The 24,036-nt window shown below is 52.7% G+C and overlaps 3 protein-coding genes across 3 annotated transcripts; 2 read left to right on the top strand and 1 right to left on the bottom strand.

The window, feature by feature from the left end:
- The first annotated feature begins 333 nt into the window (after positions 1-333).
- Positions 334-3,606, top strand: SPACA6 (sperm acrosome associated 6). Its single transcript, XM_064468226.1, is given in 8 exon segments — positions 334-607; positions 1,166-1,240; positions 1,575-1,643; positions 1,902-1,925; positions 2,011-2,088; positions 2,355-2,458; positions 2,961-3,114; positions 3,434-3,606. Coding segments are annotated over 8 exon segments (951 nt in total).
- An 8,070-nt stretch (positions 3,607-11,676) lies between these two features.
- Positions 11,677-14,569, top strand: LOC104049134 (fibrinogen-like protein 1-like protein). Its single transcript, XM_009509760.2, has 3 exons — positions 11,677-11,955; positions 12,448-12,579; positions 13,490-14,569. Exons 1-3 carry the CDS (start codon positions 11,943-11,945, stop codon positions 14,116-14,118), a joined length of 774 nt encoding a protein of 257 aa, XP_009508055.2. The 5' UTR covers positions 11,677-11,942; the 3' UTR covers positions 14,119-14,569.
- Positions 14,570-16,809: 2,240 nt separating this feature from the next.
- LOC135316141 (fibrinogen-like protein 1-like protein) lies at positions 16,810-22,814 on the bottom strand. The gene is made up of 3 exons (XM_064468225.1): positions 22,685-22,814; positions 18,636-18,755; positions 16,810-17,580 (listed from the first exon to the last, which is right to left on the bottom strand). The coding sequence occupies exons 1-3, from the start codon at positions 22,812-22,814 to the stop codon at positions 16,946-16,948; spliced, it is 885 nt and encodes a 294-aa protein (XP_064324295.1). The 3' UTR covers positions 16,810-16,945.
- Between the last annotated feature and the right edge of the window lie 1,222 nt (positions 22,815-24,036).

Raw genomic sequence — 24,036 nt, 5'->3', positions numbered from 1 at the left:
AAGGACTGAAGGTAAAGGATTTGGGGAGACCAAAATAAGGGACTGGAAGCCCCTTCTCTAGCCCACAGACCCCAGGGGATGCATGAGTCTGGGTATCCCCACTCCTCTCAAGAGGGAACCCAGGCATCTGGGACCTGCCTAGGAGCCCTGCTGTTCCCTGGGGACCCAGGTGCCCGGGCTCCGCCTAGGAACCCTGCTGTTCCCTGGGGACCCAGGTGCCCGGGCTCCGCCTAGGAACCCTGCTGTTCCCTGGGGACCCAGGTGCCCGGGCTCCGCCTAGGAACCCTGCTGTTCCCTGGGGACCCAGGCATCTGGGTGCTATGCTTTGGAGCCATGGTGTGGTGGTTGGTCCCCCTGATGCTGCTGCTGCCCCCCTGGCTCCCTGGAAACCCAGGCATCCAGGCAGGGGGTTCTGGCTTGTGGCAGTGGGTGGCCCTGACATCCTGGCTCCTTGGGGTGCACCCCTGCCTGCTCTGCTTTGGGCCCCCCATTCAGCAGGCACAGTTCTGCCATCACATTACTGGGGCCCCCCTCAATGACCCGCGACATCAACACTGCCTTGAGGCCCTTGTCCAGGCTGCTGTGCCACTCGCCTCCGTCACTGTGGGTATGTCATGGGACCCCAGGGACACCCAACCAAACAGGGACCCTGCCCGAGGACCCCCATCCTGACCAACACCTCCATCCCACCAGGGACCTCCATCCCAAGGGGGACCCCTACCCTGAACAGGACCCCAGAGTTCTCTCAGGCTCCCCACTTCAACCAAGGCCCTCACACTGACACTGGCCAGGATCCCAGGCAGTTTGGGACCCTTTTCCTAAACAGAGACCCCAGGGAGCCACTCCAGGCAAGCACCCTAGGGACTCCCAACCATGCCAAAATCTCCCCAGTCCTGACCTGGACCACAGGGACTTCTGGGATCCCCAGCTCTGCCCGGGCCCCTGAAAATCATCCAACCCTGACCAGAGACACACTGGGGATACCCTGGAATCCCCTGATCCTACCTAAGGCCTCAGGAATCCCCAGGGATACCTGACCCCTCCCAGTATCCGTAAACCCTGATCAGGACTCCAGGAACCCCTGGAAACCCCCAGCCCTTACTGCACCCTCCCATCCCTGAGCCCCCAACCCTCTACTAGTCCAGTGCCCCTGTACTGGTCCCAGGGTCAGGACAGCGCGAGGCACTTCGGGAGATCATCATGGATGCCCTGCATTTTCTGGAGAAGCAGAAGGACATGAGTGAGCAGGGGAAGTGGTACATGTGATGGAGTAGGGCCAGGACATGTGGCATGGGGGATGGGATGTGGAAGCCTTGAATGGGAGGTGTGGTGAAATATAGGATATATGGAGGTCTGGGGCCTGTAAAGAGATATTTGGGGAATCCTGAAGGTATATGGGCTTCAAGTTATACTGCTTCTGGGGGTTTTTGAGGGAGTATTTGGAAATACATGGGACTCCAGGGTGGATATATGGGGTTGAGGTGAGTTGTACAGGGGATCTGTGGGGTCCAGGGAGAGATTATGGGGATCGGGGGAGGGCACATTGTCTCACCTGGACATCTGGGACACCCCAGAGCCCTTTGAAGTTTCTCTGCAGGAAGCTGTCAACATGATCTGGGTGAAGCTGAGCCAGCTGGAGGAAGGTATGGGGCTACTGGGGACAACCACCCAGGACTCCCACCCTGGGGAACCCCTGGGGCTCCCACTGAAGGGACTGTCACAGAGCACCCCACAGACCCCCACCCTGGGCACTCCTATCCTGGAGAAACCCCCAGGGACCCCCATCTGGGCTGGATGAGGGCTGAGCCCTGACAGTTCATCACAAGGATACCCAGGGATACACAAGATCCCAGAGCATATCCCCAGTGATCCCCAGTCTAATACTGCTTCCTCCCCACCAGCTCCAGCCTGCATCCCACCCTGTGGTGAGTGCCCATCTCTCTGTCTTGCCACCCCCATCCCCTAGTACATCTCCCATCCCCCTGGGACCACCAAGTCTCTCCCTCCTAGGGTACCAGCCAGCCGCCCATGTCTTCCAGTGTGCTACATGCCGCCTTGTGGACTGCCGGTTTCCCCTGGACTGCCCAGGTATGGGGCCATGGAAGACCCAGGCGTCCAGGCTGGGCTAAGTCTCCCCTTGGAGCTGGGTGCCTCCAGGGCTCTGGGGGCAACACTCATTTCTCACATGTGGGCATACCTGCTGGGCCCACCATGAGCGCACAAGAGCATGCCAATGTGCATGCCTCCCCATCCCCACTGTGAGCACAAGAGCACGTGGAGGAGTCACACAAGCGCAATTATTTCTGTTAAGTGCATGAGCAGATGTGAACTCACATGCCTGTCTATGCTCCCAGTGCAGGACATGTGGACCCATATGGATGAAGCCATCACACTGCACTGTGATGTGCCCTTTTCCACCCCCCGTGACCTTCCCATTACTTGGATGTTTGCCAAGGATGTGAGTTGCACATGCATGTTCAAGGGTGTACGTAGACATTCATGAGAGGGCTGGACATGGGTAGCAAGGCCTGCATGCACACAGTTGTGCACTTGGCATGAGGACTATCAACAGATACAAGTATTGCCTATATAGTAGATATGTGTGCTATAAGTAGCATGTGTGTAAGCATGCACAGGATGCAAGCACGTGCTCACCCATGTGAAGGGTGCTCACAGGCAAGAGGCAGGTCACTCATATTTGCATATTCATGTACACCTGTGTGTGAAGGAAGTGACTTTTGCATATGCTCTGCTTGTGCATCCCTGTGTGTGCACACACACAGGGCACAAGGAGCACATGTGGGACATGAGGTGCATGCAAATGCACGAGCAAAGGGTACAAGAAGCGTGAAAGGGGCATAATGAGCATGTGCAGGACATGAGTGCCTTTGCACACACATGTATGCTGTTTCGTGTACCTGGTGGACAAGGCTGCGCTGATGTGTTCCTCCATACTGCAGCTGCGCACACAGGATCTGACACTGTTTGAGGAGCTGCAGGGGAGTGTGGAGAGACCTCTCAGTCTGACCCTCCAGGACCCCACTCCAGGAACCATCGCCTGTTGCCTGGGGGTCCTCTCTGAGCCCTTGGTCCGCAAGTACTTCTACCTCAACGGTGCGCCCAGACGCCTGAGTGCCCTGGGGCAGTGAGCAGTGTGGGGTGGAGTGGGGCCCCAGACACCTGGGTCCATGGGAGGAGGGTGCATGGGGGTGTAAGCAGGGTACCAGGACACCTGGGACCATGGTGGAAAGATGGAGTGCAGTAGGTGTTCTCTGATCCCGCTGGGAGAAGTGGGGCACATGGGTTGAAGCAGAGACCCCCAGACACCTGGGTCCCTCAGGGAAGTGAGGTCTGTGGCTGGAGAAGGTGCTGCAGGGACACCTGGTCCGTGGGCGGCAGTGCCCCATGACCCAAGGTGCCTGCATCTCCACAGTATCAGGGGGAAGTGTGGAGGCAGAGCAGGGACTCCAGGCTCAGTTCAGAGCTGTGCTGCGCTGGCCCCACAGCAGGACACCCCTGCACTACACAGCATTGCTGGGGCTGGGACTGGCAGTTGGCTGCATGGTGCTCGTGCTGCTGCTGGTGTGAGTCCTCCTGACGTGGTGAACATTACCCTCAAAATGCCCATGCTTCTGGGGCCCCCTGAAGTTCAGCATGGGATGCCCAACCCACCCCTGCACCCCCAGTCCCTCAGAATTCCCTACAAATGCAAGGGGAACCAGGTGTCCAAAGAAGGCAATAGACTGCCAGGACTCCTAAACTCACAGGCCCCCTATTTCCCCCTGGGACTCCCATTGTCCTCTGGCCCATTCCGGGACCCCACCCTTGAACCCAGGACCACTCCAGGCTGCCTTGCTTCCCCCAGATTCCCTAATTGTCCCTGAGACATTTTTCCCCATTTTCCCCAGAACCCCCACTGTCCCTTTGGGGGTCCCAGTTACTGTCAGTTGACCCAGTGGCTCCCAGTTGCCCCCACGGTCCCATACTTTCGCCCTTAGACCCATCAGTTGCTCCCAGGACCTCCCAGTTGCTCCTTGGGCCCTCCAGAAGGCTAATGATCCCCCCCTGCCATGCCCTGGATGGGGATATAAGGTCTCCTGTCTCCTCCTTCTCTCTCTCCATTCCTCCTTCTGCTTCCCAGGGCCACCTGGCAATGCCAGAACCTCCCAGACCTGTGACCCCCAGACATCCCACAGACCTGGACAACAGGATCCCCCAGGGGATTCCAGGTGCCTGGATTCATCCTAGGGGAGCTTGACATGTGGCTATATCCTGGAAGATTAAAATTTCTGCAATTACTTTTCTTGCATTGTGGGTGGCATGTGCAAATGGGAACAGTCTAAAAACAGAACCACAGAGCTGTAAAAATCTTTATTATGCGGGAGGTAGAGGTCTGGGGGACTTGGGCTTGCATACAGAAACACTGGCTACCAGTCAGCATGTAAGCAGTCCAAAATACAGTTCTGACATTCCTGACCCTGCATTTCAACAGCTAGCACTAAGCGAAAGCCAGACTGCTACCTGTAGAAAGCTTTCTCCTGATACTGATCAAAGATATTAATCTATAATAATACCTTTATATGTCATGGCCACTGCAAATGCCAAGTTACTTTCTCCTCTGATTGTTTGCCTAAAAGCATTTTATCACATATTTACTTTTATGCCACTATATAACCCAGTGGTGTGGGTTGACCCTGGCTGGACACCATGTGCCAACAAAAGCTGCTCTATCATTCCTCTCCTCAGCTGTACAGGAGAGAGAAAATATAACAAAAGGCTTGCAGGTTGAGGTAAGGCCAGGAATAGATCACTCACCAATTACTGTCACGGGCAAAACAGACTTTTTTTGGCAAAATTAGCATAATTTATTAGGCAGGGTAATGAGAAATAAAACCAAATCTTAAACACCTTCTCCCCACCACTCCCTTCTTCCCAAGCTCAACTTCACTCCTGATTTCCTCTACCTCCTCCCACCCAGCAGCACAGGGGGACAGGGAATGGGGGTTGCAGTCAGTTCATCACACGCTGTCTCTGCCGCTCCTTCCCCCTCAGGGGGAGGACTCCTCACACTCTTCCCCTGCTCCATCATGGGGTCCCTCCCACGGGAGACAGCCCTCCACAAAATTCTCCAACGTGGGTCCTTCCCACAGCCTGCAGTTCTTCATGAACTGCTCCAGCATGGGTCCCTTCCAGGGGGTGCAGCCCTCCAGGAACAGACTGCTCAAGTGTGGGTCCCTCCCAGGAGGTGCAGCCCTCCAGGAACAGACTGCTCAAGTGTGGGTCCCTTCCAGGGGGTGCAGCCCTCCAGGAACAGACTGCTCAAGTGTGGGTCCCTTCCAGGGGGTGCAGCCCTCCAGGAACAGACTGCTCAAGTATGGGTCCCTTCCAGGGGGTGCAGCCCTCCAGGAACAGACTGCTCAAGTGTGGGTCCCTTCCAGGGGGTGCAGCCCTCCAGGAACAGACTGCTCCAGCATGGGGTCCTCTCTCCACGGGGCCACAGCTCCTGCCAGGAGCCTGCACCAGCACAGGCTTCCCATGGGCTCACAGCCTCCTTCGGGCACCCACCTGCTCCAGTGTGGGGTCCTCCATGGGCTGCAGGAGGATATTTGCTCCACCGTTAACCTCCACAGGCTGCAGGTGCACAGCTGGCCTCACCATGGTCATCACCATGGGCTGCAGGGGAATCTCTGCCCCAGTTCCTGGAGCACCTCCTCCCCCTCCTCCTTCACTGGCCTTGGTGTCTGCAGAGTTGCTCCTCTCACATATTCTCACTCCTCTCTTCAGCTGCAGTTGCACAGGGTTTTTTCTCCCCCTTCTTAAATACATTATCCCAGATGCACTACCACCATTGTGGACAGGCTCGGCCTTGGCCAGTGGTGGGTCTGTCTTGGAGCCAGCTGGTATTGCCCCGTTGGACATAGGGGAAGCTTCTAGCAGCTTCTCACAGAATTCACCCCTGTAGCCCCCCTGCTACCCAGACCTTGCTACAGAAACCCAATACACCCAGTTGACTTCAATTTGGTAATTTGGATAAAAACTGCTGCTACAGATTCTTTAGACATTATGCCTGTAACAAGATGCCAAACCATAGAGGAAGAATGCTATATGATTCCTTGAAGAAGAAATTAAAAAAAAAAACCACCTTAGGACTGTGATCACAGTATTTCCAGTGCTCTATGTAAATGTACCTAGACTTATGTTAGGAAAAAGAGCTACTAGAAAAATATGAAAAAACAGGCTGAAAATGCAGTACATGCAGAGCATGCCCATCTCCCGTTGGTGCATTTAGTCCCAAGCAATAGGTAAAACACTTCCATCACTTGGGTTGACATTCCAGCTGTATTTAAATCTGTGGTGTTGTCAGTGCTGGTTATGTCTGAGGAGCCTGGGCTGTAATCTCTGGGCTGAAGCCCCAGCCTGTGCTCCCCCATCCTGCAGAGGCCAGTCCTGACTGAGCAAGCACCGTCTCCTGCAATCTGGTAACACAACAAAGCCACCACGTGCTCCTCCTGCAGGCTGCAGCTCATAGTTCTCATCAGAGTAATAATGACATTTCTCATTAGGAACACTGTTTTTGTGATCCCTGCCTATTTCTTTTGCTGCTAATAATTGGACGGGGGGGCGCGGTGGGGGTGGAAATCACACTCCTTTCAGTCACAGGTCTCCCTCAGGCTGATGGCTCTGTCAGGCAAAGGGAAGAGGATGAATCTCGTCCCATCCTGAATGCTGATGACAGGAGCATCCACAACTGGCAAAGGAGGATGACAGAAAGATGCAGCCATCAGGCATAGGCTCTCTGCCTTAGACTTCTCAGGCTCTTTTCTTGTCTCTGCCACAGGCCACAGCAAGCACTGGAGGGGCTCAGCTTGGCATGGATAAGCTAAGGGCAGAAAGGCAGCTGGTTTGCTGCAACCCCACAGTGGAGGGCTTGCCACACGATCATTTGCTGCACAGAGTGCAGTGACCTTGTCCTCCAGAACTCTGACTCCTTACCGCATGCTCTGGAGCTGTCTGCGGGGGGGGCTCAGCTGTACAGCAGCAGCTCAGACAGCCTTGCTGGACATCTAGCACAGAAGCCATCAGCTGCCAAGCACAAAATCCAGTTCCTGAGACTGTCCAAAGGGACTGACCCAGGGGAATGAGCCCTTATGGCCCACTGCAGGTTGGAGCTGACTGAGGGTCTCAGTGATGAGATGGCCAGAGTTGACCCTCCCCAGAGACAGAGGCCTGGCTATAACTTCAGAGAGGAAGCTGGCAGTGCATCAGAGAGTGTACCAGCATTCTCAGAGGTAATGTGCCATGCTCTGCACCACCTATCTTGCCACCCCAAGCAGAGGAACCCATGGAAGTGGGGGCCACCAGCCCACTCTTCTCAACCCAGAAGCAAAAAAGTAGATGGAGACAAGGGACATGTTTTTATTATGCATGTTTACGTTATGTTTTTCTTATGTATTTGCTGCAAACAAGCAAGAAATCGAGTAAAAGTAGCAGAAGGCTTGTGTGGATGAGCAAGGAGTTCCTGAGTAAACTCAGATATATAAAGGAAGTGTTCAAGAGTTCGAAGCAGGGCATGATGGCTGATGGAATAAAGAGATACTGTGCAGTCATTCAGAGATGGGGTTAGGAGAGCCAAGGATGGCCTAGAGTTGAATCTGGCAAGGGATGTGAAGGGCAGCAAGAAAGATTTCTACAAGCACATAAACAAATGGAATACTAGGGAAAATGTGGGTCTGCTGTTGAATCCGCATTCAGGGGTCCTGGTAGCACAGGACATGGAAAAGGCCAAGGTACTCATGACTCCTTCACGTATAGCTTTATTGGAAAGACCAACTTTCAGAAGTCTCAGGCCCAAGAGATTAGGGGGTGAGTCTGCAAGTAAGATGTACTCTTGGTGGAGGAGGATCAGGTTAGGGAGTACTTAAGTAAACTGGACATACACAAGTCCATGGGCTCCAATGAGATGCACCCACAAATGCTGAGGGAGCTGGCCAATGTCATTGCAAGGCCACTCAATAAACTTTGATTGATCCTGGCAACTGGGAGAAGTGCCTGAAGACTGGAGGAAAGTAAATGTCACCCCTGTCTTCAAGGGCAAGAAGGAGGCCCCAGGGAACCACAGGCTGGTCAGCCTCACCTTGATCCCTGGGAAGGTGATGAAGCAGCTAGTCCTGGAAACCATTTCCAGGCACATGAAAGACAGAAAGGTGATCTGGAGTAGTCAGCATAGATTTGCAAATGGAAAATCATATTTAAGTAACCCGATATCTTTCTGAGGGACTAGCATGATGGATGAAGGGAGAGCTGTGGATATTGTTTACCTCAAGTTTAGTAAGATTTTGACCCAGCCTTTCAAAACATCCTAACAGACAAACTGGCAAAATATGGATTACATAAGTGAACAGGGAGGTGGTCTGAAAACCACCTGAGTAGACAGGCACACAGGGTGCTGATCAGTGACACAAAGTCCAGCTGGACACCAGTCACCAGTAGTGTGCTCCAGGAGTCAACCATGGGGTCACCCAGCTGCAAGGTAGGTCTGCAAAAAAGGACATGTAGATCCTGGCAGGCAAGAAACTGACCATCAGCCAGCGATGTACGGTCATGGTAAAGAATGCCAGGAGCATCCTGGGCTGCATTAGGAGGAGCCTTGCCAGCAGGTCAAAGAAGGTGATCCTTTCCCTTTATTCAGCACCGGTGTGGCCATACCTGGAGTCCAGTTCTAGGTTCCCCAGTGCAAGAAAGACATGGGCATGCTAGACAGACTCCATCAAAGGGCCACAAAGATGATTAAGGGACTGGAGCGTCTCTCCTTTGAGGAAAGGCTGGGAGAACTGGGACTGTTCAGCCTGGAGAAGAGAAGGCTCAGAAGGGAATCTTATCAATGTATATAAATACTTGAAGGGACAGAACAAAAAATTGGGAGCCAGGCTCTTTCCAGTGGTGCCCAGTGCCAGGACAAGATGTACTGGGCACAAATTGACATATGGGCAGTTCCAGCTGAACACAAGAAAACACTTTTTCACTGGTGACCAAACACTGGCACAGGTTGCCCAGGGAGTGAGTGTTTATCCTGGGGGATATTCAAAACCCAACCAGACACTTTCCTGCAAGGCCTGCTGTAGCTGACCTTTCCTGAGGAGGGGGTTTGACCAGGTGATCTCAGGAGGTCCTGTCACATCTTGACTTCACAGCCCAGTGAGATAGCAGGAGAGGTCATCACATTGCCACCCGCTTCAGCAAACCCCTTGTTTCCCCAATGCCAAAAAACATCTTACCTCAATAGCAGCAAAGAGGGCTTGGTAAGACCACTCTTATTAACATCCTACATCACAGTATCCCCTCTCCTCACCTTCCTGGATGGGCACATCCTCCAAAACAATCCTCTAGTTGAATCAAGGGCCTCTCATAGGTTTGTGGCCTCTGAATTTTCCCAGAGCACCCAGACCCTTACCCAACTCACCCCAAACACTGCCACTGTTACAGATGGGAGAAGAACACATGGTGGGGCTGTAACCCAAGAGACCTTAGAGTAGCCCTGGCACTTGGGCACCCAGAAACTCTGTCCTTTGGCCCTAGTTAAGGAAGCACAGACCTGTCTTTAACTGGCACTTCAGATCCTTGTGCTTCCCTGTGGGAAGGGAAGACCCAGATCCTGAGGCAGGAGCTGGCCCCGGGAGCCATCAGGGGATGCTTCCCCTACCACAGGGCTCTGCACAGGTTGTTCCAGAGATTCCCATATTACTTCTTGAAAGGGAGAGCCAATGCCAGTGCCTTAGATTCCTTTCCCCCTTCCCAGAGTGTAGTTTGCCAAGTTAAGACGTTTAGCTGGCCACGACCAAAGTCACTGAAAAGGCTGTTGTGAAAAAAGCTAGAAGTGAGGGCCTGCTCCTCCTTGCCCTGGAGAGCTGCTTTTAGGCTGCACTTTTGCCACTGGCTACATGACAGCCATGCAGCAGTTATGTTGCACCTAGTCTCATCCGTCCAGTTCTGCCCCTGATGGGAACCACTGACCTGGTCTCCAGACTTGACCTCAGACATTCCCTATCTCTGCAGACATGCTGGGTCTGTGGTCACAGCAAGCAATGGACTGTCACTGTCTCCAGACTAGAGACTTATCCTTTCTACTGAGCATCCTACACAAATATGTCCCTGCTGCTCAGGACCCTGCTGGGGCCTCTGGGGTGACATGATCTGCAAAGGGAAACAGGGTGCATGAGAAGGCAGTGGAGGGCTTGGGGAGCACGAAAGGGCATACAGAGGGCTCTAGCATGAAAAGTAAAGCAAATATAGTATACTTGGATGCACTGCAAAGAAATGGAGCTCTAGGCAGCACCAGAAGGCAAGCAGAGGAGTCTGAGGTGTATAGGAGGGAAACTGGAGGCCTCCAAAGGTGCACCTTCTTTTGGGTGCACCAAATTGTAAATGGAGTGATTTTTAGGGGACAAGAGGACCAAATGAAAGCCTCTGTATTGCACCACAGGGCTCCCTGGGGCGCATCAGAGGGCACATCGAAACCATCATTCAATTCTTTGTGCATTCAGATCCCCTCCATTAGCTCTATGTTCCCGCACGTGCCACTGTGGCATTCTTCTCTATGTGTGTTCAGACTCCCTCTGTTCCCCTCTGTGGACCATCAATTACCCCCATTCCCTTCTGAGTGCTTGTAGATCCTCTCTGCTCCCTACTTGTGCCTTGGAGCCCTGTAGTTCCCATCCATGCATGCTCAGACCTCCTCCACTCTGTGCACCCTCCAGTTGCTGCCATCCTTTCTGAGTGCCTTACATCCAAACCATGCCCCCTTCACATGTTTTAAAATTCCCTCTGTTCCCTTCTGGGTGCTTGTAGATCCCCTTGGACTCTTTCTGTTCACTTCCAAGCACTCTCAGATGTTCTCCATTCCTATCTAGCTGCTTTCACATTTTCACATCCTCTCCATTCCAGTCATTGCGCTCTCTTGGAACCTTTCTGTTGTCCTCCTTGCACAAACAGATCCCCTCCATTCCCTCTCTATGCACACAGGGTCATGCTTTCTGCTTTCCCCTTTGTGCACGCTCAGACCCCTCCATTCCCCTCTGTACCTGCTCAGATCCCTATTTGCTGCCCTCTGTCTGCCCAGTTTCACCCCATTCCTGGGCAGACACCTGCATTCCTCTGTAGCCATCCATCCTGCATGACTAGTGTCCCAAACCCAGTGCCCCAGAGACCACAGCTGCCTCAACTGGCCTACAGAAACCTTCTAGCCAGTGTCTTTCAGCAGACCCTTTCAGCTGCATCCTTGCAGAGCAGGACTGTGGCCCATTGGGGAATAGAGACATCTCCTGCTTCCCCCAGATGGAGATCACCTCTGCCACAACCCTCTGCCTGCTGTCATGCAGCCCAGGAAACACCAGCCGCTCAAAATACTGTCCCAGAACAGTCAGTCTGTCTGGTAGTCTCAGGGCTGCTCTAACTTCCACAACAGTAAGTAGGCTGGGCTTGTCAAAAGCACATTAAGCAAGAACCAATTGACCTGGCAGCACCCTGCTGTAATGGTGGGAGGCAGGGACATCCCTAGTGTTTGCTCTCCATGCTGATTGGTGACTGGCATTTAAGTGTTTATTTACTGAGCTGCACTCTTCAAAGCTCCCAAATGTACTGTTCCCAGGGGAAATTCCATCCAAGGTGCTAAGAACTCACAGAAGAGACCATTCCAAGAACTCTCGCTGGCACAGGGTTATTTTCTTTGCAGCTCAGGAAGCTATGCACCTAAAACCACAGGTACCTTCATCTCAGCTTCTGTTTTCTAAGGGCACAAAGGAAACCCAGGCTCATTTCCTCCTCCAGGAGAAAGGAAGCTGGGAGGGGAGGTAGGACCCACTCATCCCGCCCATTGCAGAGGGCACTACAAATGCCTCTGTGAGACCTGCTGCTCCACAGCTTTGTGCTCCAGTGGGCATCCCTGCATGAACGCCATGGGTGAGTACTGGGCTGGGAAGCAGGGCACTCCTTGCTAGCAATGGAAGCAGCACAGGTAGGGCAGCCCAGCAATAGGGAGAGGCTCCATGCACTGGTCCTCACACTAATGGGGAGCGGTGGCACCGGTGCCCTCTGAGGCCATGCTCACTTGCCACCCCTTCAAACACCAGCAGCTTGTGCCCTGCCTTCTGGGGCCAGGAGTGAAACTTGGCTCCGTTGGTTGATAGGTGTTTTGCTCCACCAAAAACTTTGTCTCATACGTGACTTTTTGGGAGCTGGTCAAGGAGAAAAGGCAAGGTTGTCTACCCCTTGGGCAAAAGAGCTGAGGCCTTTTGGCAAGCTTTCCAGCTTGCACAGACCAGTCTGGTGCTGCCCAGCATGGTTGGTGCACTCCTGCCTCTCATACGGTCATGTTACACTGTGCAGTGCTGGAGCCATGGGATTTCCCACTTCTGTGGAGGGAGGGTAACATTTCATCTTTTCCCTTTCTAGCAGCCCAGTGCCTTCTACTACTTGCTTGTGTGCTGGTCTTGGCTGCCCCAGGCCACTCCATGCATATACAAACCCTAAACATCTTCAAGAAATCTCCCTCCAATGCTTCGGCGAGTGCTCTGAAGAAAACCAGTAAGTAGCATCCCACGGGCATCACAGTGCTCTCACCACAATAAACCTTTCAGTTCCTTGGTCCGGGTCAGCCCTGGCTGGTGAACAGCCCCAGCCCATGAGGGAGGCTTGGTAAAACAACACTTGGGAGAGGGTGTGCTATGATGCCTCAGATCCAAAAAACACCTCTATAGTATATACAGGCAGGTGGGCTGGGGAGAGGCAGTGTCAACACCAGGCTTTGCTCAGCTGGGGAGAGGATTTCCACCCATCCAGCAGGATGACCTTAACTGCAGTGGGAGGTTCTGCAGCAAGTGAGCTGAAGGCATGGGGACACCACACCTGCTGGCACAGGGGGGATCTAGAGTTGTGTGCTCGTGTACAGCCAGATTGGGGTAGGGAAGGGCCCTATGCCATCCGTAGCCCTGGCCCTGCTCCGGCACGGAGGATGGTGGATGTGAGGAGGTATACCCAGTGCAGGTTGCAGTGCTGTGCATGTGCATGTCTCTGTGTATGTGCACCATGCAGCGAGGCAAGGGTGTTTGTGTGCTTGAAGGGGTAATTTTTCTCCTGTACCTTCAGTCACAGGCAGGGGCAAGATCCTTTTCACCAGCATGACCCTGTTTTAGTGATACAGCCCCTTTTTCAGGAGACCCATGGGAGCCCACTAGTGTCCATATCAGCCTCCTGGCCTTAGCCAGCATAGCCCAGTGGGTCTGGGGCCTTTCACTGGGACTGCCTCCTATAGGTGTCCCATATGGAAAAGGAACAGAGGGCTGAGGCCAGCCCAGTACATTGACCTTCCTGGGGTGGGACAGCTGAGTATTTCCCAGGTACTCTGGCCAGACGTCCCTCTATTCTGCCATAGGGAGAAACATGGTCTTTTCCTGTTGCACAGGCTTTTGTTAAATTACCGTCTCTCCTGCCCCAGGTTGGCCCAAGGACTGCAGCGAGATCCCCACTGGCAGCCCCAGTGGCGTGTACGTCATCCAGCCCACAGGACTGCACCCCATCGTGGTGTACTGCGAAATGAATGCAACGTCCGGGGGCTGGACGGTCCTCCAGAGGAACCGGCACAGCACGGAGATCACCTGGGCCGAGTCCTGGAGCACCTACAAGTACGGCTTTGGGAACGTGCAGACTGAGTACTGGCTGGGCACCGAGTACATCCATCAGATCGCCAAGCAGAAGGTCTACCAGGTCAGGTTTGTCATCTGGGATGCCTCAAACACCACCAAGTTTGCCGACTACAACCTATTCAGTGTGGAAGATGAGTCCCATGGCTACCGGCTGAGGCTGGGAACGTACTCAGGGACGGCAGGGGATGCCATGGACTCAGACAATCCCAGGAAAGTACACAACAACATGAAGTTCTCCACAAAAGATCGTGATCAGGACACTTCCAGCGGGAACTGTGCCTCCCGCTCTGGGGGTGGATGGTGGTACTCGGCATGTTATTCTGTACAGTTGAACATCAAGTGGGGCATAACATGGGGCAGCCTGTGCAGTGGGAACTGCAAAGCTTCTGCCATCCTCATCAAACCAGCTCCATACCATTAGTACTCTTTCCTGCTCCTGTCTGCACTGGGCACATGGCCAGACCAGTACCCTTCTGGGGCCTGTTTTTCTGCCTGGGGGGCTGGGGGTGAATAGGATTGTTCCTGTATATCAAGAGCTGTTTCCCTTTCCTTTTCTCTTGAAAAGTAGCAAAGCTCCCTGCTTTGTCTCTGATCTTTCACTTGTAGTGGGATTTTAGGGATCATTATTAGAAAAAGTCTTTATAAATGCTGCAGTTTCCAAGCATGTTCCTTCTGGGGAGAAAACTGTGCTCAGAAACCTAAAACCTTCCTCATCCAGCAAGGTCTTATTCTCTTTTTGCTTTACAGGTATAGATGACTTCAGCAGAATAATATCAGTCATCACTAGCTAACCTGATCTAAACTGCTCTAAGCCCAGGCAGGTCATGTATGCACCATAACCCTGCTGTCGTCTGTGTTCATCCTGTAGAATAAAATTGCTTTCAGAACCTGCACAGACATGCACAAATGTTCTTCATTTGTTTGGGAACTTCTCACAACTGCTTCAAGTCTCTTGCCAGGAGCAGACCTGAGGCTTCTGGTCAAGTAAGAAAATACTTTCAAAGGGAAAATTTTTCATAAGACTCAAAAGAGGAATTACAGACAAAACTTTCATTTAAAGATGAGAGTTGGGTTTCAAGGTGGGGATCTGTCAAAAAGGGAATGCAATACCACATGGCCAAGAGCAAGCACTGAGGGTCAGAGGAAAGCATCAGCTCAATTCAGCCCTACCAGCTGTGACCTGGAGCTAACCAGAGAGAGCAGGCCAGGCCAGCATCATCCTTCCTTGTTAACTTTGTGAATGCTGGCCTTGGGAGGTAACTAGAAGAGTGGACAGGGAAAAACGGGGCAACTGCACTGCAAGGCCACACATGGTTGGGACATCGGGGTAGGGTTAAGAGCTGAGGCAGCCTGACATGGCAGGGATCCCAGAAGTTCAAGAGCCCTGGATCAGCTTGGGTGCATATGGCCTTGTTCCAGTGTGGTGATATCTCTGTGCACTGGATAGCTCAACAGCGGACATAGTACCTGTGATGTAGTCTCCTAGTGCTGAGCAGAGAGGAATGATGTCTTGCTGGCTGCACTCTTGCTAATACAGCCCAGGATGCAGTTCACCTTTGACACTGCAAGGGTGCATTGCTGACTCCTGGGAAAACTGCTGTTTATCAGGAAACCTAAGCCCTTTTCTGCCAAGCCTCTCCCCTCCAGTTATGTTGTATGCCCAGGCTGGAGTGCAAATGACTTTTTAAACCAGCAGACATATCTCTCAGTCAAGAAATGCTGCTCTCAAGTCAGCTCAAACTGGGAAGCCTTTTTCAACCAGCAGCACCCTCATACATCCACCTCCCCATGCATTCAGGGCTACTGGCTCACAGATGCCTCCAGGGCAGTCGAGGCTGCCTGTGGAGCCTCTTCAGGAACATGGCACTGCCATAGTTCTGCAGGGTGCCTTGGGACCTCAGTCACAGCTCTTGGCCTGAGAGTCCCAAGTTGTTCAGGATTCACAGCCACAAGCCTTCTTCAAGCTCAGCTCTTCTTCCACAGAGGAGAGGAACTGTGGCTTCTTTCAAGCCCTAAGTTCAAACTTCCCTCCATTGCAAAGGAGATCCATAGCCACATTCCCCTCTGCAGCAGAGTACAATGGGACTGACTTACATGCATCTCTCACGCTCTCAGGGAGCCCACCACCCTCTCCACACTCAATCAGTGGTGGTTTCTTCCCTTTCCCAGCATAGAACAGCTACTCAGCTATGGACAGGGACAAACTATAGGCAAGGGTTTTGCAAGACACTGGGCTTTGCTGGCTGTGTTGTCTAATCATAGCCTTACAGCCACAGTTCAGTGCACAGCAGCTGGAACAAGCCATTGGAAGCAATGTTGCCTCCAGAGATCTGAGAAGCAAGCCACAGACAGAATTAGGTACAACAGCTGTACTCAATTGTGTACAGCAACCCTACCAAAGGGAGAAAACCTCCTGTTGCTGGGGACAGTCAGCAGCAAAAAGAATCTGTGTCAGGCCTTTCACTATGGAACACTGAAATATTTCAGGAAAAAAAAAAGAAAAATCAGAACAAAACCCTTACTTGCCACACCAGCTCAGCCTGAGAGCAGAATCGGCACCATAGCTGACCTGGCCCAGCACTGCCTGAGCAAATAATCTTGAACCCAGCATCCACCAATCCAGTCCTGGAGGAGGTATGCTCTGCATGTCCTAGAGAGATCTGGTATCCCTTGGGCAGGTGTGTCTCCTGGCCCAGAAGAGGACCTGCATAATACACCTACTTTCCCTTAGGTCCACCACTCTGGAGGTTGGACAGAGAGACCCCACACACACTTATGTGCAGTGTCACGACCGCAAGTAGACACAAGGCAGCAAAGTCTGGCTCCAGGGTTTATTGCAGCTGACTTCTCCCACCATGGGTAGCAGAGCTGTGGGGCATATGGGGCCCAGGGAGGGAGCGGGGCCTGAGCAAAGCAGGGATACACCAGTTGCATAGGGAAGGGAACTTGCACTGTCTCCCCCTCCCCAGGACAGGAGTGGGCACACCCACCCCAAACCAGTGCCTGCATCCCAGTGCTGGCCAGCACGGTGGCACTGGGCGAAGCCGCCTGCGTGCCTGGGGCTCCAGGCAATTGCTCCTGAGCCCCAGAGCTTCTGTGTTTCAACAGGCGATGTTGCGGGAGCTGCAGGCAGCACAGGACATGCAGCAGGGCTGGCACAGGGCTGTTGGCAGGCACGGAAACGGGGCACTGAGCTGGGGATGGTGGCACTCCCACAGCCTCCCGGGAGGCTGGGCGCTGCGGCATGGTCAACACACATCTGTGGGTTTGACCAGGATGACGGAGGATGTGCAGTCGCCATTATCACAGAATCCTGGCCAAAGGATGTGTTTTTTGGCATTGAGCAGGATGTTCTGGCACCTGTCATACCACCAGCCCCCGTAGCTGCTGGCGCAGTTCCCGCTGTACTGGTCCTGGTCCCTGTCAGTTGTGCTGAACTTCATGTTGTCGTGTATGCCCCCCTTCTTGGGGTGATAGCTGGTCAGATAGTCATCCCCATCACCAGAAAACCGTCCCAGCCTCAGCGGGTACCCGCTAGCCTCACTCTCCACCCTGAAGATGTCGTACTCAGCATAATGGGTGACGTTGGCTTTATTCCACACGACGAAGCGGACCTTGTAGGTGCCCTGCTGCGTCAGCAGGTGCAGGTACTCAGTGCCCAGCCAGTGATCGCCGCGCACATTCCCGAAGCCGTACTTGTAGGTGGTCCAGGATTGCTTCCATGTGATCTCAGTGTCGTGAGAGTTTCTCTGGACAACAGTCCACCCCTTGCCTTCGGTGTCCATGTCGCACCACACCACCCGTGGGGGAGACCCTGCCGGCTGGATGACGTACACCCCGCTGGGGCTGGTCTTGCGGAGATGGCTGCAGTCTGCTGGGAACCCTGTGGCAGCAGCAGTGGCAAACACAGGGTGGGGTGGGAAAGAAAATGATCATATGACTCTGTCGGGGCAACAAGGAGCTCCTCTATGGGAGTGAGGGCTCAGGACAAAAAGGGCTGGTTATATCTGTGGCCTACTCCACAGTGTAGACTGGCTTTTCCACAGGGCAAGTGAAGGTCTCTAAGGTGGTGGCTCTGGTAAGAGCCCTAGGATCTCATGAGTTGCTATTTTATTTGGAGCCTTCTAATGCATCTGGCCAAGAAAATAGGGGAAAAAAGTCTTCCAGATGCCAGTGATATTCTCCAAGTATATCTGGCCCTCACACAAGGCCCTTGATATATTAAGCTGCAGCTCTTGCAAGGATCAGAAGTGTTCAAAATTCTCCACTGGATGAGGATATGTAATGAAAATTTTCCCTGGTGGCCATGGCATTGCAAAAGAAGGTGAAGTTCTACCTTGATCTCATAGGGATCTCTTCCCCCAGATTGTTGCAGTTTATCTGTTAGCAGGACTGATCTGTCATGACTTACTTCCCAAACTAATTTGCTGTATAGATTGTTTTTCTTGTTTTGTGTCTGATGAGGGACAATTTGCTGTGGGTAATTCCAATTCAGCCTATGAAATTCTGTTTTTCTCAGGCACACAGGTCTTGCAGGGAGTGTAACCTTCCCTTGCAGGGAGGAAGGGAATACTCCTAATCCAAGAAGAGCTAAAAAAAAAATATTGCTGGGAGGTTCTCTCCTAGAACTGAAGTGTAAAAAGACACAAGCACCACAGAGCAATCCTGCCAAGCTATGGTGTTTGGGCAGAAATCCCTTGGTTTCAGCATGGAGCCACCAAGGCAGTGAGGATAGTTCAACAGGTGTCAGGCTACTTACCTTACAAGCCATGGCACAGAAGTTTGTTTGTGAGGAGTTCTTGTGTTGTGCATTACCCTGGCTGCATGCTGGCCTTCCTAGCACTCAGCAGACCTGAAAGTCAGTGCTGAGCTAGGGAGACACTTTCCTGCTCTGCACCTTGGTGCCCAGCCAGTGCCCCCCACCCACCCCATACTCACCACTCCGGGAGCTGGCAGTGGGTACTGCTGGGCCAGCGCTTGCACAGAGAAGAAGCATCGCCACCACTGTGAGTAGGAGGACAAGGTCCCCACGGAGCCAGTTTGTCCCAGCCTGGAGCCCTGGGGAGGAAAGGGCTCAGCACCATTAGGATCCCTGGCCAGACTCCTCTGCCCCTGCCAACAGACCCTGGGGAGTTTGGAACAGAGACAGTAAAGCCACAGGACACAGGCAAGGAGCAGGGGGCTCCCAGGGTGGTGGAAGCTGCAGCTTTGGTGTAGGCTCTGCCCCTGAAGGCCTAAAGTAAGGTGAGAAATAGCTTTGTCACCCTCTTGTCAGCCTCTTCCCTGCACCAGACATCAACCTGCAGATCTGTTCTCGGAAACTACAGACCAAGAGTAGCTAAGAGAGGACAATGATGCAGCTAGATCTGGCGATAGTAGTTTCCAAGGGGTATGGATCACAAGAAACGGTTCTTCTTGGAGTAATCATGCTTAAGCCTTTTATATAAGCCACTCCATCCCAATGACAGCTGGTGAGAAACCAGATCCAAAGGATGGGTTGTATTGCACAGATACCAGCTCCCAAGCAGACAGAAGGAAGTCTCCTGGGCCTAGACAGCAACACAAGCCCAAACCCTCTGTGCTGGCCACCAGCACATCCCTACACTCTGCGCTAGCTCAGTTCCAGGAGAGATGCCATCATGCCTAGGGAAGGACCCCTGTGCAACCACGTGCCACATGCATTGGTCAGGAAGGGAAAGGACCAAGTTGAAATCTGGGCCTCCACATTAACGTCCCTTGGCAGGACGTGGGAATACAGGGCATAGGTAGCCTGGGGAAAGAATAGGCTGGCACCAAGCATGTGTGTCATTTGGTCTTTGGTCTTGCATCCCTTCTGCTACTAGGGTGCCTGGCAGCATGCATCACCCAGGCAAGATCAGGGCTGCTGTCCTGCTAAGCATCTTGTGCCTTTGTATACTCACCCCAGTCAGGTCTCGTTTGAGCCCAGCACCACCCATGAATGCAGTGTGCTGCTGGGAAGATAACTCACCCATCACAACAGCACGGCTGAGCAGAGAGCAGGAACTCAGTGGTACACCCTCCCATACCGAGCTTTCCACGGTGACTTTATAGGCACTGCACACACCCACTTGTGTTTGCACTTGTTATTTGTAGAGGCACAAGGAAGCACTTACAGATTGTGACTTGAGCAGTTTTCAGATCCCATGACAACACAACTAAGCCCCCTGAGGGGAGGGAGGCATGCTCTTCCAACCAGAGAAGTACAGAGTAATACCCTATTCAATTACTGACTCTCTCAGCTACACAAACACTACATTTGAATTGCCCACTTGAAGCAAATTCTGGAGAGCCATCATCAAAATGAAGTGGAGAGACCCAGCTTTTTAAGGACATACACACAGAAACTAGCAAAGGAGGAGAGATTAGGTGACCTTGGAAAGATGACAACAGGCCCTCAAGAGACATGCCTGCTTGCTAACTCTCCACTAAGGTTTCAGGATCAATGAGTTAAGTCACTGGGCTGAAACCAGTGTCCATCAGCCAGAAGTCACTGTATACACTGTGTCCCCTGGCACCCCAGTCTGCATGCTCTAAGTAGAGGGCAAGGGTTCCAGGTAACAAGCAGGTGCCTGTGGGTCCATTTGCCATTCTCCTTCCCAATCCCTGTCTTTGGCCTGGTGAGAGCCTGTAGATTTCCCCCCAGCCCCAGCAATGCCAACCAGGGGTTGTTCCCTCTACAGGAGCAAAATGCTCTCAGGACAGACTGTTTGGGAGGGCTGTTCTTGGTGCCAGAAGGTGCAGACAGCTTCATCACTTTGTCAGGCCAATTTTAAGAGGATAAAGATATGGCCCTTCCACTTTCTCCTCCTGTGTTGGTTTCAGTGGCCTACTGACCAGATGTCTTCTTCACGGCACAGCTTTAAACCAGGTGTTCGTAGCAAGCCAGTGCCAAGCTGAAGTTCCCACCAAACTTTCTGTACTGCAGGAGCCCACATCAAGCAGGGCAACTTGCAGGTCTTCATGGACAGCAGCATCCAGACCTCTCCAAGGTAACTGATCCCTGGATCAACTTCCATCTGCATCCTTAGATCTCACCCCTGCTTGCTTGATTAAAGGTTGGGAGCCCTTGTCTGCAGCTTCATTTAGTTTGGGAGAATCACAAAAGCAGCACTTCCAAGTCTATGGAGGGAGAAGGGCCCAAGCTGCCCTGCAAAGTAGGACCCCAGGGAGAGGGACCATGTCCCCTTCTTTGAGGGCAGGGGAAGTGGGTGACTTAAGGATTCCCATGGACTGCCACTGGAGCTAACACCAGCACTGAGCAATGCAATGCCTTGGGGTGTGGTGGGGTGCCTGTGGCAGGGCTGGCAGGCAGGCTGCTGCTGGTGAGCCACCACTGGGATCACTGCTGGCAACATGGCTGCCAGATGCTGCGGGAACATGGGCCCCACAGGTCATGGAGAGGAAGTCCTCCCCTGCCCCTGTGTGTTCCCCAGGCTCCACTGGGCTGCTCCAAAGAGATGCAAATGGTATCTCCTTCAAAGAAACAGTGTGTCAACAGGACAGCTGATCTACAGTCCAGCAGAGACTGCAGTTTTGACTTTAGCTCAAATATTCCAGTGGATGGTGTCGTCAAAGCTATCAAACAAAGGTTTTCTAAATCATGCTGACATGGGACTTCTTTCTAAAAAGACAGCTGCAAAAGGACATCTGAGCAGTTACAGGTTGGAAGCAGAGCTGAGGACAGAAACCATTGGTTGCACTCCAGAGAGGCAGAGCAGGGGGCACTGCACAGGACTCAAGGGAGAACAAAGGCATGAGCCAACTCTCTGGGACCAGCAAAGGCTGGCTGCTCCCCATGGGCAGGCAAGTCAGAAGCCAAGGGTGAAACCCAAGGAGGTGATGCCCTTGCTGGTGGGGGTCTGTCTTGCCAGGTCTGAGCACAGAGGCAGAGCTGAGTGTTGGCAACAGCTCCAAGCAAGGCAAACAGTCAAGTGGGCCTAAGATCCTGGACAAAAGGTCACAGTGCAAAAAGCAGTGCTGGAGATAAGCTACAACAGGGATCTGAGTGGTCCATCCAGGAAATAAGCTATCTGCAGTGTAGGTCTAAGATCCATGGAGAAAACAAGGCCAGAGAGGGGACTGAAGATCAGACTGGAGTACAATGTGGCTCAGGTAAGGACTGAAGGCTCAGGGCCAAGCTGAAACAGGCCGCATGAGCACAGGTGAAGGTCCCAGGTGGGACTGGTCACCAGCGATAAAGGCCTACTGGTACATTCAGGGTCATGGCGGCAGCAGTCCGTCTTGAAAGAGCAAATCACATGGGCCTGCCTAGCTGTACGGTCTTTCATGCTCCACAGGCCCTCAGGGTTTTGCTATAGCTCTGTGAGCGTACAAAGTGGCTTCTCAAGGCAAGTTCTGCTGCAGCTAGCTCTGCATGTTGCACGAGGCTTGGCACAATGGCTGTGCTCCTGCAGAAATACAGAAGCACAGCGGTTGGGGAGAGGGCTTTTCAGAGAACTGGAGAAACACAGGGTAACTGAGACCAGGAGGACCTCTGAACATCTGTGGTCTGATCTCAAGGGCAAAGCAGAGACAACTTACAACGGGTTGCTTAGGGTCATGTCTGTGTCAGCTGTGAATATGTCAAGCAATGGAAGTCCCACAACTTCTTTTTTTTTTCCAGTTTTTGAACACCCTCAGGCTGAAATTTGTTTTATCTAATTCTAATTTCCCTCCCTTCCCTCTCGCCCTATCCCTGTGCACCTCCAAGGAGAGTCATAGAATCACAGGGTGATTTAGGGTAGGAGGGACCTCTGGAGGCCATCTAATCCAACCCCTACTCAAAGTAGGTCTAAAAAATCAGGTCCTTGTCCAGTTGAATCTTGAACACCTCTAAGGATAGAAATCCCACAGCATCTCTCTGGGCACCTGTTCCCATATTTGACCAGCCTCATGTTAAAAAAGTCCATATTTCTAACAACTGGAATTTCCATGTTCCAACTTAGATCCATTGCTTCTCATCCCACCACCATGCACCTCCTTGAACAGTGTGGCTCCATTTTCTCTGTATTCTCCCATGAGGCAGTTGTAGTCAGCAATAAGAATGCTCTTCTCCAGGTGGAGCAAGCCCAGTTCTTTCAGATTCTCCTGACACATCCTGAGCTTCAGGCCCCTGACCAGTCTGGTGGCCTCCACTGGACTTGCTCCAGTCTGTCAATATGTCTCTTGTAATGAGGAGTCCAAACTGAGACACAGTGCTCTGAGGAGCCTGACTCTGTCTGCTCTCCACCATCCCACCAGGTAGCTGTAGGCAGCAACAAAATCCCATCTCAGCCTTCCCTTCTCCAGGCTGAACAAGCCCATCTTTCTCAACCCATCCACATATGTCATGTGCTCCTGTCTCAACAGTCTTGGTGGACTTAGCTGGACTATTTCTGGAATTTTAGTTGCTCTTGTGGACAGGGGAGCTCCACATAGGACACAGCACTCCAGCTGTTGTCTCACACATGGAAGTGAATAAACCCTTCCCTCAACCTCCTGGCTGCATTTTTATCAGGTGCAGCCCAGGGTGCAGCAATAAACAGATCTGTGCCGCAACTGCGGCTCTTTCAGTGTCAAACATATACTGAGCAGGAGCTGGGCCCCAGGACATAGCTGGGGTTTCAGAGAAACCTCTTCTATGGCCTTCCCCCTGCCTGCTTTGCACATCCTAACCCAAACACTGGCCACAGCACCCTGGAAAAGTTGGCCAGGGACTAGAAGCTGTTGCTGAAGCTCTGCCGAGGGGTGCTGCCTGCCTTTGCTTGCATCTGCTGTTGAGCAGAAGCAGAAGCACAGCAAAGCATGCACAAGAGCCTCTATGAGCAGGCAGCCACTCTGAAAATGAACAGCCCATGACAAAAGCCCAGGCTGCTCCTCCACGGGCTCTGGCCATCCTGTGCTGTCCAGCACAAGGTGGGTGCTGGAGTATAGGAGTCCTCATAACTCAGAATACTGTGAGTATCAACCCCAAGAAAAAGGATGGTCTAGCATTTTCCATAAGAAATCCATGGTTGTAAGCACTCCTACTAGCAGAGAGGGTCTTGAAGTGAGACCATTTTACATCAGTGTCACGTCACGATTCCCAAAACACCCTTGTGACTGCTGCAAGAGCTGCGGTGCCAGGGGAGACCACAGTGCATGTTGTGCAAGAAGCAGCATGGTGGTGGCAGGCCAGGCACGTCAGAAGCCACCTGGAGTGGCACTTTCTGAATTTCAGTGCACAGTTTGCCAGGAACACTAGAGTACCTCTTCCCTGAAGGGTCTAATGGGGTCCCCAGTGGCTGTTGGCCTTGCAGCCTGCCCTGGAAAGAGTGATTTTCACCTGATGTTTGATTTC

The sequence above is a fragment of the Phalacrocorax carbo genome, chromosome 17, assembly GCF_963921805.1.
Source record: "Phalacrocorax carbo chromosome 17, bPhaCar2.1, whole genome shotgun sequence".
Taxonomy (NCBI): domain Eukaryota; kingdom Metazoa; phylum Chordata; class Aves; order Suliformes; family Phalacrocoracidae; genus Phalacrocorax; species Phalacrocorax carbo.
The sequence above is the reverse complement of the archived record's forward strand: the minus strand, read 5'-3'. Positions and strand labels throughout refer to the sequence as shown.